A 13,240-nucleotide genomic window follows, 5' to 3' on the forward strand; every position below is an offset into this window, starting at 1 on the left:
TGTAGTAATTAATATACACAAAAATTTTAATTTTTTTATATATTTCAAATTTCATTAATCAAATTTGAATTTGAGTTGGACAGAGAGAGATGGTACGTTTTTACAAGATTGTTGTTCTCAGACTTAACCAAGATGCTTTGCACATACTTTACATATAATATTTTTCAACAAAAGATAATGCTAATACATGTATGGTGCTAGTTCCTACTGCGTTCTCTGGAGCAGTTTGTCTACCATAAGTTTTTGCTGTACACCAGTCAAAGTCTCAGAATTCATGATTGCGTTAGAGACGAGGATAACAGTTGATGGAGATGCAGCATTCACCTGATGCAGGAAAGAATTTTTAGACATTATTTAAGGAGTGAAATAAAACTCAACACAGTTGCTGAACAAAACATTATCCAATTTTAGAAATTGAAAGAGAATCATCAGACTAAAGTACCCAAGCACGGCCATTTAAGCCAACTGCAATCTCAAATGAGAGCTTCTTGCCAAGTGCTTCAAGAACTGGACAAGTTGGAGAGCTTAGCAACCTAGATAAATGAATCCCGTGTTTAATCAAACTATTGGGATAGAAAGTAAACTTCAAAGAAATAATCAGAGTAATAATCTGTTTGGAACAAAGTCACAAAAGTATGGAAATAAGATGCTCACTAAGAATGAAACTGTGGAATCAAACAACTCACATTCTTGAAAGGCCTGTTGATGATTCAAACATGTAGCCATCCTTAAGTGGCCCAAATTCTGCTGCCTTCCCACTGGCTGAAAAATAAAAAGTGAAGGGCTCTCAACTTTAGGAACTACATAATACCAAATTACATAACATAACGAGCTGACAATATGCTAAAATTGGAACTAACCGTCCATGCATGAGAGTTCCGGGTTCATGCCAATATTAGCCTTGACTACACGAACATATATGAGTGTACCTACCTGCAATACACATCCTACGCCAAATCAGACCCTGCAGCTTCAGAAAATGATGAGCAGAGAGTGGCAGAACTATGCACTTGTACATTCACACCTCAAAATAATTCACTATCTTAATTGTAACAAGTTTAGTGCAGAGTAGCATGCTTAAAGAACAATTTTATTTAAATGTCACTCGAAGTACAAGTTCAATCGGATAAGTTTTTAAGATCTTTCTCAGATTTTCAAGACTTCAAAATAATGATTTAGTAATCTAGAAAATACATAGCAAATGACTTAATTTGAATGCAGGATTGCACCTCAAACTTGGGAATATTTCTCCGAGTTCCACCCTCAAATGCAAGAACAGGTAAAAATGCCAATGCAGGTCCTTTTATGTCAATAAGAAAGTTCTGCATGTCAAAAAAGAGGGAAGAGGTGGTACTTAGCAAATTTGTAATACACACAGATACTTCTCCAACATAAATCCAGGAAAGTATCAATTCCGAAAACAGTATCGCATTGTTTGACAAGTACAAGCAAATAGATAAAATGGTTTACATCTGCTTTAGAATCCACAACTATGCCAAGAACAGCATCTCCTGCAGAAGGCACATACTGTAACAAGGTTAACACATTTGATATATCACATTTCTTACTCATACATTCATTCAAGTAAGTGATCATATTTATATGATACTTATTAAACTGCAAGAACAATAAAACGGCCAAACATATACCAGTAAATAGAACTACACACACACACACATAGGGTAGGGTTCACCGAGTAACTTTTATATTTGAGTAACTGAGTAACTAATGCTCAGCCCTCGGATATTATACATTATTAACGGTTGTTGTGTATCCTATTCTTTCTAAGCAACACTGCACGTTCATTAACTGCCATATACCCCACGTGAGCCCAAGTTCTGTATTGGGTTACACTCCAAATTATATTGTTATACATCTCTTTATATGATATAAGGCTTGATTATTTATTTAGTCTTTTTTATATTAGATAAATTTATTTCATAATTATTTTATTTCATAAACTTTTTTCATGTATTGTATATGTTATTTTATGTTCTGTACATATTATTGTACGTTAAGTTCTGTAATATATTTTGGTGTTCTGTATAAAATTATTTAACTTTTTTTATATTAGATAAAAAACTTCATAATTATTTTAATTCTTAGTTATTAATTTAATTTTCTTCGTATTATTTTATGTTCAGTATACAATTTTTTTATATGCCTACAAATTATTTTATGTTTTGTATAATTGTATTTTTTGTTGTATGCAATGTTCTGTAATACATTTAAGTGTTTATTTTTTTTGGTATGTGACTATGTTCTGTATAATATTTTCTATTTTTATTTCTAATAATTTAAGCACAAAGTAGTATAAAACTGTTTTTAATACATGAACACACACGATGTATCATGTTCACAGGGTGTACCAAATCCTCCGCATAGGGTGGATATCCAACGTGTCTTCATCAGCACCCTTCTTTTTATCTTAAATCTAACAGTTCACTAATAGTTACCCGGTTACTAGTTTAAGGGGTCACTCATATATACACAGTAAGTGAAGAATAGTGTATGAAAGCGTAACTTGATCCAAAAACATTAACAAAAATCTGGTTATGAAGACAAGTTTCCGACATAAGTTCAAGAATAATATACAAAGTATAAAGAGCACAAAAATATATAACATTAACGTTGTGTTTAGTTGAGGTGAATGAAATAGGAAGGAGTACAATGATATTTGAACTATATAATGAGTAAAAATTTCGTTGCTTTCTCATTCCATTACGTACAATTTAAACTATAGCTCAAGCCACCACATATTAGAAGGAATGGTCCATTCTCCCCTAAAACTATTTCTTGTCAAATAATATCATAGAAACTTTGCACTCTTTCATTTTAGATTCAAATCTTCCCTCCTAACTCTATTTTTTTCACTATATTTTCACTCATTCCATTCTATTCCAATTTACCCAACCAAGCGCAACATAAGTTCTTACACCAAGTGCCTTACATGATCATACTCTGTGAGGTATGAGAGATTTTATCTCAAGACATATCATGCATAGGACAATATGATGAATAGTGGATTAACAGTTTATATGACCTTGACAGTTTCACAAAATTGATATCATCATACGTGGGTAGGGAGGAAGGTCCCAATAAATGTTCAAAACCAGTAAGTCGATTAACTACCGAGTCGAATAGGGAAAATTATTTTGCATACATACTGAATGTTTGTTTCACAAATCACAAATAGTGATATGTCAAATTTCAAAATGTATGTAGGTCCTTTGTGGGTACTCTTTGCTTATCAAATACCCACCTAAAAGCCCACATTTCAATATTTGTCCATATTTACAGCAAGTACACATAGTTCAAGAGCACTGCCAAGAATTAGGACAAGGCATCGAACTTCCCACCAAAGAAATAAATTTTCTAATAAAACAAACACAATCATTCTATAATATTAATTAAATATCCAAAAATTACATTGTCAGTGTATAACCTCTAAAGTGAAGTCTTGATAATTATATTTATCAAAAGTAGACATGCAATAAAAATAATTTAGTATTTTGCTTATTTTGGAATTGCACTCGCACAAAGTAGAAGCCTTCACTAGCTAAGGTACAAACGGAAACATTACGTTAGACGTATAATGGAATGCCATTGCACTATACGCTCGTTGTCTAGGATCAAATAATTTTAGCAAAAGTGTTTATCAATATGAGAAACATTAAGAAGAAGAGGTATAATTAACATATAAATAAGAAAATTATAAAATTTTCTTCTATACACATACATGGAGACATTTTTGGAGAAGTTAATATCAACATGTATGCAGGTCCATTATAGGCATTCTTTGCTTATCAAATACCCACCTAAAGCCCACATTTTACTGTTTACCCGTATTTACAGCAAGAACACATAGTTCAAGAGCACTGCCAAGAATCAGGACAAAGCATAGAAGTCCCCACCAAAACCATAAAATGCAATGTAGTAATCAAGCTACTCTACCAAGTATTCAATGCCAAGATTACATTGTTAGTAGTTGATCATAATTTATAAAGCTAAATCTTGATTGTTACCTATATATAAAGAGCAGACATGTAACATTATAGCTTATTTCTTAATTCAACAATCATAAAAGAAACAATCTTTCTCAAAACTGAGAAGCTTTTACTAGCTAACATGCAATTGCCAATCTTACATATGATAGAATGCCAATGTACACAATACGCATTCTTTCTCGTATAAATAATTGACAAAACTGTTTATTTAATATGAGAAAGCAAATAAGAAATATTATATAAGCAAGGACTTCATATGATGTTACACTAAAGACCGTAAATTTCTTAACAAAAACAGTTACTAATTTCTTGTACACCATACTAGTACTACATACACTATTTAGCCTAACAAAGCGAGTAAGAGCATTAAGAAAGTACTAACCCGTTTCAGGGAGCTCTCAACCCAATACTTGTTCGGCTTCGAGAACCTCAACATACCCGCCTTCATGGCAGTTATCGAATCACAATCCTAAACCACACAACTCAGAAATCGAACCATACAATTGTACATACTTTTTCTAATCACAGAAACCAAACAAATTCAAAAAAAAACTAACTAATCACAAACCCAACGAGAATTTTCAGCTTAGGGAACTAACACAAGCCTCAGCCACACACTTCGACATTTTAGACAATTGCATACACCGTAATAAGTAAGCATAGGAAGCACATTATTTACGCCAGCCGACACAGAAACAAGCAACAAAACAATTCGATATTTTATTCAATTGAAATTAAGCTTTCACATTGCATACAAACCAGTGTTGTGAAAAGCGCGCCTAGGCGCAAAGCGAAGCAAAGCGCACCCTTAGCGCCTCATATATGTCGAGGCGAAGCAACTTCAATCAAGCGCGCGCTTTTAGCCTTGAAGCACAAAGCGCGCTTAAGCACGAAGCGGTAGAAAAGCGCGCTTTAGCGAAGCTAAGCGCATAATAAGATATTTAATGTTATTGGGCCACTTTTAAGGCCCAAAAGTACTAACCCATAACAAAAAAAAGAATTTTGGGTCACTTTTAAGGCCCAAAAGTACAAACCCATAACAAAAAAGAGAATTTTAGGCCCAAATAAAAAGGTTTATATCAGGCTCTCAGCTTTCAACGACTTTAAAAGGGGAAAACCCTAGCCGTTCTCTCCTCTCATCTTCTGAAGAGCGCCATTCAGCAGTCAGCACAAACCCTAATAATAAAGTAAGTATCTTCTCACTTACTTTCTCTGTCTACATGTTTATATATACATACATATATATATATATATATGTATGTATATATTATCTTCCTTGTCTGCTGCTCCTTGTCCCCATATATAATATATAACCCATACATATTCACATGCACATACTTAAAGTTTATTATATAAACTTAAAGTTTACTTATACTTTATCTTTCAGATTGTTAATTAAAGATGACTAGCAAAGCTTCTGATCCCGCTCATAAATATGCCACTCGAAACCCCACATGTTTGTACAAGTTCACGTGCAATTTCTGTGGGAAAGAAACAACAGGAGGAGTTTTTAGAGCAAAAGAACATTTAATTGGAGGTCGAAGAAATGCAAAGAGCTGTCCAAAAGTTCCATCAGAGGTGAAAAAAGAGATTGAAGAGTACATGGCTGGCAAAAAGCATGCTAAAGAGGATAAAATACCATTTGAAAATCAGGGATCAGATTCAGAAGAAGATTTAGAGGAGATTGAAATTCTGCAGAAGAGCCTAAAAAAGACATCTGGTACCTCAACTTCAAACCAGAAAATGAAGGGGCCACTTGATTTATTGTTGAGACCTCATCCTGAAAAAATGGTTCAAAAGCGCAAGGGGCAGACAAGGTTGGATGAGAACGACGCAGTTAAGAAAGAATTAAGGGCCAGGGCTTGTACAGCTTTTGCAAGATGGATGTATGACGCTGGTATTCCATTCAATGCAGTGAACTACAATAGTTTTGATACGGCAATAGAGGCTATCGGACAATATGGTTCAGGAATGAAGCCACCAACTTACCACGAGGTCAGAGTGCCATTACTGAAGAGAGAAGTGGATACAACAAGAAAGATTATGGCTGAACACAAGAAGGAATGGGAAGCTAATGGTTGCTCGATCATGTCTGATGGTTGGACAGACAAAAACCAGAGGACATTGATTAACATTCTAGTTAACTGTCCTAAAGGAAGCTTCTTCATCGAGTCTATTGATGCATCATCGTATTCAAAAACAGGACAAAAGGTTTATGAGCTGCTTTCTCAGTATGTTGAAATGGTTGGGCCGTCAAATGTTGTGCAAATTGTGACAGATAGTGCTTCTAACAATAAGTTTGCTGGACGACTGCTGGAAGCAAAGTATGAACATCTGTTTTGGACGCCGTGCGCTGCACACTGCATGGATTTGATATTAGAAGACATTTGCAAAATTGGAAGAATCAAGAAAACATTAGAGAAAGCAATTGCAATGAATTCTTACATTTATAACCATTCTGCAATCGTTAACATGCTAAGGACATTCACCAAACAGAGAGAGTTATTGAGGCCTGCCAAGACTCGTTTTGCAACTGCCTTTATCACTTTGAAAAGAATTCACAAGCAAAAAAAGAATTTGAAAAGTATGTTTGTCTCTGAAGTGTGGAACCAAAGCAAATATTCAAAAGAGGCAGCAGGCAAACGGGTAGTTGGGAATATTTTAATGCCATCATTTTGGAATAATGTGGTTTATTCACTCAAAATTGCGACGCCTTTGGTCAAAGTACTCAGGTTAGTGGATGGGGAGAGGAAGCCAGCTATGGGCTATATCTATGAAGCAATGGACAGAGCAAAAGAAGCAATCCAGAAGTCCTTTAATTTTAATGAGAAGAAATACGTTGAGGTTTTCAAGATAATCGACAAAAGGTATATTTAGTTGCAACTTACTTTTATGTAATCTCTTATTTGCTCTGACTAATTTAGTAGTATCAATGATCATAGGTGGGACGTGCAGCTTCATCAGCCATTGCACGCAGCTGCTTATTATTTGAATCCAGAGTTCTATTATGGAAATCCTAACATTGAGAAAGACCGGGAGGTGATAAAAGGATTTGATGGGGAATAATAACAAAAGGGATATCTTTTATTTACTAGTAGCTAATTTAGTTATATGTAAAATTAGTTTCAACTTAAAACAGGTTTAGTGTGTATCCTACTTATGATGGTAGTGACTATGTATGTTGACTGTGTGTACAATCTAGTTGTTAGTAGTTGCAGCTAGATATTATTGCTAGGTGGGTGGGAGACGGGAGTTGAACCAGTGTTACATAGAACGAGATTCGATGCGAAACGGGGTACGAAAACGGATACGTGGAAGGTGACATAAGGTGAACCCGGTACGAAGGGACGTATTGGGACGTAGAAACGTTCGGGTACGAAGGAACGTATAGGTACGAGGGAACGCACGGGTACGGTGGGACGTAAGGATACGTTACAACTTACATATTTTCAAGAATATATAAATTGTAGAATATATATTTTATATCAAAATTTGATAATCAAATATATAAATTTCATTACTTAAAAAAACTAAAGTTCATAGTAACTCACTCACTGATAAACATTCAACTTAGAATTCTAGCTTGATAGAGTTCAGTACTTAAAACTTTAAAGATTCAAAGGTAAAACATACATAATGCATAGAATATCAGATTACTTCAATAGGCTAAAATCTAATCCTCATATCTCTGCCTTTTAGATGAAGGCACACCATCTTCTTGATCAAGTTCATCTTCTTTCCATCTTAAATCCTCGAGTCTTGCAACTGAATCATCAAAATACGAAGACTCAGCATCAACATCCCACTTTCGATATGGCCCATCTTTGTAACTTGATGTGAAACGAGAAAGAAGTCTAATATTGCTATGAATAAAAACCAACTTGTCAGCCCTCACTGAATTTAGTCGATTCCTTTTGACGTTGTGAATGTAAGAATACGTGCTCCATACCCGTTCAGCAGAAGAGCTACTTATAGGCTGGGACAATATTTAAATAGCAATTTCCGAAAGCTGAGGTGCTTCTGCCCCGTATGTAGACCACCATGATACAGGAGACATTGTCACAGCATCTACTTTCGCTGCTAGTGTGCCAAACATGCCCTCCTTCCCTTGAAACTTTGCTAGTTGTTGACGCAAGATCCTTCGTTCTTCCCCGTCTTCTCCTATTTTATCAAAAGCCTTGAGAACTCCCTGGACAACTTCTAAATCACAATTTGGCGCACGCCTGGGCTCTCCACCGGGAGCAGGAGATTGCAAGTAATTTACATCATAAAAATAAGGATTCAAAGCAAATCCTAGACAATGCATGGGGACATTCATCTTTTCTCATCTAGATAACAAAATATCATTCATCCTCCCATGATCAGATTGGTGTATATTATTTTTCATTATGTCACTTATCTCCCCAATCATGCAGTCCATTTTTTCATAGATCTCCCCCATTTTTTGTCCTTCACCATCACCGAATTTAATCATCTGATAAATTGGCTTAGTAATAGCCAAAATATTATCAACTTCTTCCCAGGAATTCTTCATCTTTTATAGTTGACGTAATTTCTTTTCCTAATTCCCTTGCATTTTCATCTCCACAATTTACCCAATCTTTCCAAGACCTAACAACAACAGTAGTAGCTAATGCTTCCCTACATTGTGCTAGCCTCTTCAACAACAAGTGATGAGATCCAAATCGAGTTTTAGCAACTTTCAATAATTCAAGTGCAGTCTAAAAATAGCATGAGCATGGGTATGATTTATAAAATACTTGACAATATTTTTTCCCTTTATGTAGGTATTTCTCATCCATGGAAAAGCAACAGCAAAGTCTTTGAATATTAAATTCAAGGTATGTACGACACATGGAGACCAAAATATGTGTTTGTGTACCTTTTCTATCTCCCTCCCTGTCAACTTACAACTTGATGCATTGTCTGTCACCACCTGAAGGACATTTGTAGGACCTATATCGTCAATAGATTTGAGCAGAAAATTAGCTATCTCTTTCCCTGGTTTTTCCACACCAAAAAAAATCTTCAGCATATAAGAACATGGAACCACGACTATTAGATGCGATAACAATTATAAGTGGTCTCTTTTTAATGTTTGTCCACCCATCAGAGACTATGGATGTCCCCTGAGTCACCCAAGTATCAGTTACTGGAGCACACTCTCTCTCAACTTCTCTCTTACAATCATCAGGTAATGATGTTCTCGCTCTATCGGCCGAAGGGTGTTTGTAATCTTTAGGAGCATTCTTTAGTGATGTAGTCATTGCGGCCATTTCTGAACTTCTTAGAACATTGAATGGAATTCCATTAGCACATAAAAATCTTACAATTGCAATGTCGACTTCATGTCTCTCCAAAACACCAAAAGCTTTTTCTATGGGATTACTAGTGGCTGGAATCTTATTGTTAACAGTAGACCGAGTTAATGATGGGGAGATACCTGTTTTTTCAGCTTGTTCAACTCTGTTCCTTACTTGTTGAAGCAGGAGTCGATTTGCTAACAACGCCGTGCAACGACCTATTTCCGATTTGACACCCACGGGAGTACCAAAAAAATGGTGATGTATTCTTGTGTATGAGCTGCTGTAAGATTTGTTACAGTGTTTGCACTTCCATCTCTTTGTTCCTCCGGCATTTTTCCCTTTTTGTGTTGGTAACATCGTCACTTCTTGTAACAAAGGCTTTTTGTTGTTTTGTGAATGATCCTCCTGGCTTGCATTTTCTTTTGTTTGAATTTCCTCTTCAACATCAATGTAATTTTGAGATGATGCTTGATTCTGGGTTTGTTGATTCTGGGTTTGTTGTGCTTCTGTTGTTTGCTCTCTTTGCTGGGTTGATTTTTTGCCAAAGGCCATTTTCAAAACTAGCTTACTGATTGGAAGTGGGTGGAATGAGATATAAATAATGGAGGTTACCAGGTCACTTGAATATATGACGGTCAGTATTTTTGTGTGCCCTTTAAAATTCTCATATGTTTTTTAAAAAATTAAATTTTCTTCTGTTGTAACAAAAGTTTTTATTTTTATACATCAAAATTTTATCATTTATTTCAATATATAAACTAAAATAATTAGTGGATATAAAATATTTATTTTTGACCAATAAAATTTAGATATAAAATAAAAAAATTAAAATTAATTTTAATTTTTAAAATATTGTATATAAAGACCAATTAGTTTTTACAATATTATATATAAGGACTGCTTAATTAGTATTTCAATCACCCAGAATGTCCAAAAATATTATTATTGATTTGAAATGGAAGAGTGCATATAATTCGATATGATTTAAATAACCTCTAAGCACCATATTTAGTTTAACTTTGGTTCGTTACTATTAATATGAAATGGTGGAGGGTATATATTCTTTATAATTAATCTTCCATTTTTTGGTTAATTCTAGATGAATGAAGGACCGATTGATTTTCTAATTACTGATTTTAAGAACATTGTACATTAAAAAATTTTAATTAATTTTTAAAATATTGTATATAAAGACCAATTAGTTTTTACAATATTATATATAAGGACTGCTTAATTAGTATTTCAATCACCCAGAATGTCCAAAAATATTATTATTGATTTGAAATGGAAGAGTGCATATAATTCGATATGATTTAAATAACCTCTAAGTACTATATTTGATTTAACTTTGGTTCATTAATATTAATATGAAATGCTGGAGTGTATATAATCCTTATAATTAATCTTTGATTTTTCGGTTAATTCTAGATTAACGAAGGACCGATTAGTTTTCCAATTATTGATTTTAAGAACATTGCACATAAAAAATCTAATTTATTTTTAAAATATTGTTTATAAAGACCGATTTGTTTTTACAATGTTTTATATAATAACTGATTAGTATTTCGATCACCTAGAATGCCCAAAAATATGATTATTTAGTTAAAATGGAAGAGTGCATATAATTCGATATGATTTAAATGATCTTTAAGTATCATATTTGGTTTAACTTTATTTCATTACTATTAATATAAAATGCTCGAGTGTATATAAAATATAGTGTAATGAATATACTATTTTTAAATTATTGTAATTAATTAAACAAAATCCTCAGACGCGCGAATCGTCTAATAAAATTATTACTCAATCCCGGCACTTTTTCAACTTTTGAAACCAATAGAATATTTTTCATTATATTTAATTGTAATATAAATTAAAAAAATGATAAAATACTCAGATTGATGATATTCCTTGCTTAATAGAAAATATGAAAATGTACTTGTGCGTGTAGCTTAGGCCCACCCAGCATTGAATTAGTTGAATAATAAGTACAGTTTCGTTGAGATCTGTGATGTATATCAAGTCTTCCTTTACTCTTTTTACGAATCGAGACGTCGTCTTCTCCGTTTCCCCATCTCCCCATCTCCTCTTCTCCATCTTCTTTCTTCTGTTTTCCCTTTTTCAATAAACTTTTAAGCCTTCGATTTACCTCTTCTTCTTGCTTCTTTATTTTTTCTTCTTAAAAGACTAAGTCGCCGGAATTTCTGTGAATCGCCGGAACTGACGAACTGAACGCGAATCACAGCGACTTGGTACGGAATCGAACCGTGTTCCGGGACGGACGATTTGGTTCGCGATTCTCTGGAACGTTCCGCGTTCCTTGTATCCATGAGTTGAACTACTAATTTTACCTGGTTGTGTTGGTCTGTGAACAGCCTATTTATATGCATGTATTAGCTCCTTATGGAGGCAGACTTTGATTATATATATAACTTCTTCTCTAAATATTGATAATGTATCAATTTGGGGATAGCTTGGGGTAGAGATTGTCCTGCAGTTCAATCTCCTGAGGTTTATAATCACTGTTCTTGTTGTGTTTATCATTATCTTGTTATTGTTATCTTATTCTTATAATTGTGCTGCGTCAGGATTCCACAAATGTCTTGAAAAAATGGTCCCGGATATTTCACTACAAGACAAGATCACGGAACAATTGGCATTATATAAGAATGCTCAAGAACTTTTCGGCTTGTCCATTGCCAAAAGACAACGAACCACCAGATCTCCTGGTATAACTTTTTCTTAACAAGATTATTGATATGATTGCATAAGTAATTACTGATTACTTGTAAATATGCATAATTTCAGCGGATTGGTGGGCTTGTTATGGTGCTAGCAGTCCTGATTTGCAATCTTTTGCAATCAGAATTCTCAGCCTAACTTGTAGTGCATCAGGCTGTGAGAGAAATTGGAGTGTATTTTCACACGTAAGTAGATAATTACTAAGTTATTACATATTTTAAATGTTTCTTAGGCTCTTAGCTTAACAGATGTTTATGTGCTTACCAGTTTTCATTTATATACCATTTTGCAGCTTCATAGTAAAAAGAGGAACAGATTACAAACACAAAGCAACTAACAAGTTCACAAAAATCCTTAACTAATCAAAAACTCAACTAGATTATCCAACTTAAGGAACTAACCACAAGCCTCAGCCACGCGCTTCAATATTTTAACCAATTGCATATACCGTATAAAGTAAGCACATTATGTATACAAGCTCCTAATTCACAAAGCAACATAATGTTTTGAAATTTTGTTTCGATCAAATCAAGCTTTTCACATTACATACAAACACAAAGCAAATAACAAATTCACAAAAATCCTTAACCAAACACAAACTCCACTACATTTTACAGCTTCAGGAACTAACACAAGCCTCAGCCACACGGCTCGACATTTTAAACAATTGCATACACCGTATAAAGTAAACACATTATTTACGCAAGCTGCTAACAGAAACTCACAACAAAACGTTTCGATATTTTGTTTCGATAGAAATTTAGCGTTCACAATACACACAAACACAAAGCAAATAACAAACCTGACGCAGACCACCACCGAGCTTAATTGTTTGATTAGACATTGAAGTGAGATCGAGTACAACATCTCCTGGTACCTAATTTTAACTAATTTTATTTTGAAAATAAAATTATGATAGAATCATATGAAACATAAACTTTTTATTTAACAGTTAAATAAATTCTAAGTTCGTCAAATGGTTAATTAAAAATTAAGTCGAATATACATATTTTAATTAGAATGTTAAAATATGTTTTTTACATGTTATAATTTAAAAAGACTTATAAATCCAGATATAAACCAACCAATCAACCTTTTAATATTTCGTTGTTAATAATTAATAATATCGTATTGAACATATTATAAGTTAAAGTGAAGAGTAAACTCAAGTACCGACCCATCATA

General features: G+C 33.9%; 2 protein-coding genes, 1 long non-coding RNA gene and 2 other non-coding genes across 8 annotated transcripts in view; 1 reads left to right on the forward strand and 4 right to left on the reverse strand.

The window, feature by feature from the left end:
• On the reverse strand, positions 1–12,946 carry LOC108197706 (uncharacterized). 3 transcript variants are annotated; one of them, XM_017365395.2, is made up of 8 exons: positions 12,858–12,946; positions 4,390–4,476; positions 1,471–1,527; positions 1,230–1,322; positions 861–933; positions 687–762; positions 443–533; positions 8–324 (listed from the first exon to the last, which is right to left on the reverse strand). In XM_017365395.2, exons 1-8 carry the CDS (start codon positions 12,897–12,899, stop codon positions 205–207), a joined length of 639 nt encoding a protein of 212 aa, XP_017220884.1. In that variant the 5' UTR covers positions 12,900–12,946; the 3' UTR covers positions 8–204. The 3 variants fall into 3 exon arrangements, with proteins under 3 accessions (XP_063939162.1, XP_063939163.1, XP_017220884.1); XM_064083092.1 differs by lacking the exon at positions 1,471–1,527 and having other exon boundaries at positions 1–324; XM_064083093.1 differs by lacking the exon at positions 4,390–4,476 and having other exon boundaries at positions 3–324; positions 12,858–12,934.
• Positions 3,214–3,318, reverse strand: LOC135148607 (small nucleolar RNA snoR103). Its single transcript, XR_010286684.1, has one exon. It is a non-coding gene; the product is annotated as a small nucleolar RNA snoR103 (small nucleolar RNA).
• On the reverse strand, positions 3,770–3,873 carry LOC135148608 (small nucleolar RNA snoR103). The gene has a single exon (XR_010286685.1). It is a non-coding gene; the product is annotated as a small nucleolar RNA snoR103 (small nucleolar RNA).
• Positions 5,291–11,279, reverse strand: LOC135148338 (uncharacterized). The gene is made up of 2 exons (XR_010286402.1): positions 6,453–11,279; positions 5,291–6,367 (listed from the first exon to the last, which is right to left on the reverse strand). It is a non-coding gene; the product is annotated as an uncharacterized LOC135148338 (long non-coding RNA).
• Positions 11,334–13,240, forward strand: part of LOC108197708 (uncharacterized) — a 17,244-nt gene continuing 15,337 nt past the window's right edge. Inside the window, exons 1-3 of one of the 2 annotated variants that reach the window (XM_064083090.1) lie at positions 11,334–11,824; positions 11,902–12,042; positions 12,122–12,240. In XM_064083090.1, the coding sequence (XP_063939160.1) occupies positions 11,925–12,042; positions 12,122–12,240 (237 nt within the window). In that variant the 5' untranslated portion in view covers positions 11,334–11,824; positions 11,902–11,924. Of the gene's footprint in view, positions 12,043–12,121; positions 12,241–13,240 lie in introns of both variants that reach the window. The other variant, XM_064083091.1, reaches the window with a different exon arrangement.

The sequence above is a fragment of the Daucus carota genome, chromosome 8, assembly GCF_001625215.2.
Source record: "Daucus carota subsp. sativus chromosome 8, DH1 v3.0, whole genome shotgun sequence".
NCBI classification, from domain to species: Eukaryota; Viridiplantae; Streptophyta; class Magnoliopsida; order Apiales; family Apiaceae; genus Daucus; species Daucus carota.

Bases quoted from the DNA above. Each gene is read 5' to 3' on its own strand.
- LOC108197706 (XM_017365395.2), bottom strand. From the start codon at position 12,899: ATGTCTAATCAAACAATTAAGCTCGGTGGTGGTCTGCGTCAG. The intron at 4,477-12,857 runs GTTTGTTATTTG...TGTGTGGTTTAG, and splicing joins TCGGTGGTGGTCTGCGTCAG to GATTGTGATTCGATAACTGC. The intron at 1,528-4,389 runs GTTAGTACTTTC...ACCTTGTTACAG, and splicing joins TTGAGAGCTCCCTGAAACGG to TATGTGCCTTCTGCAGGAGA.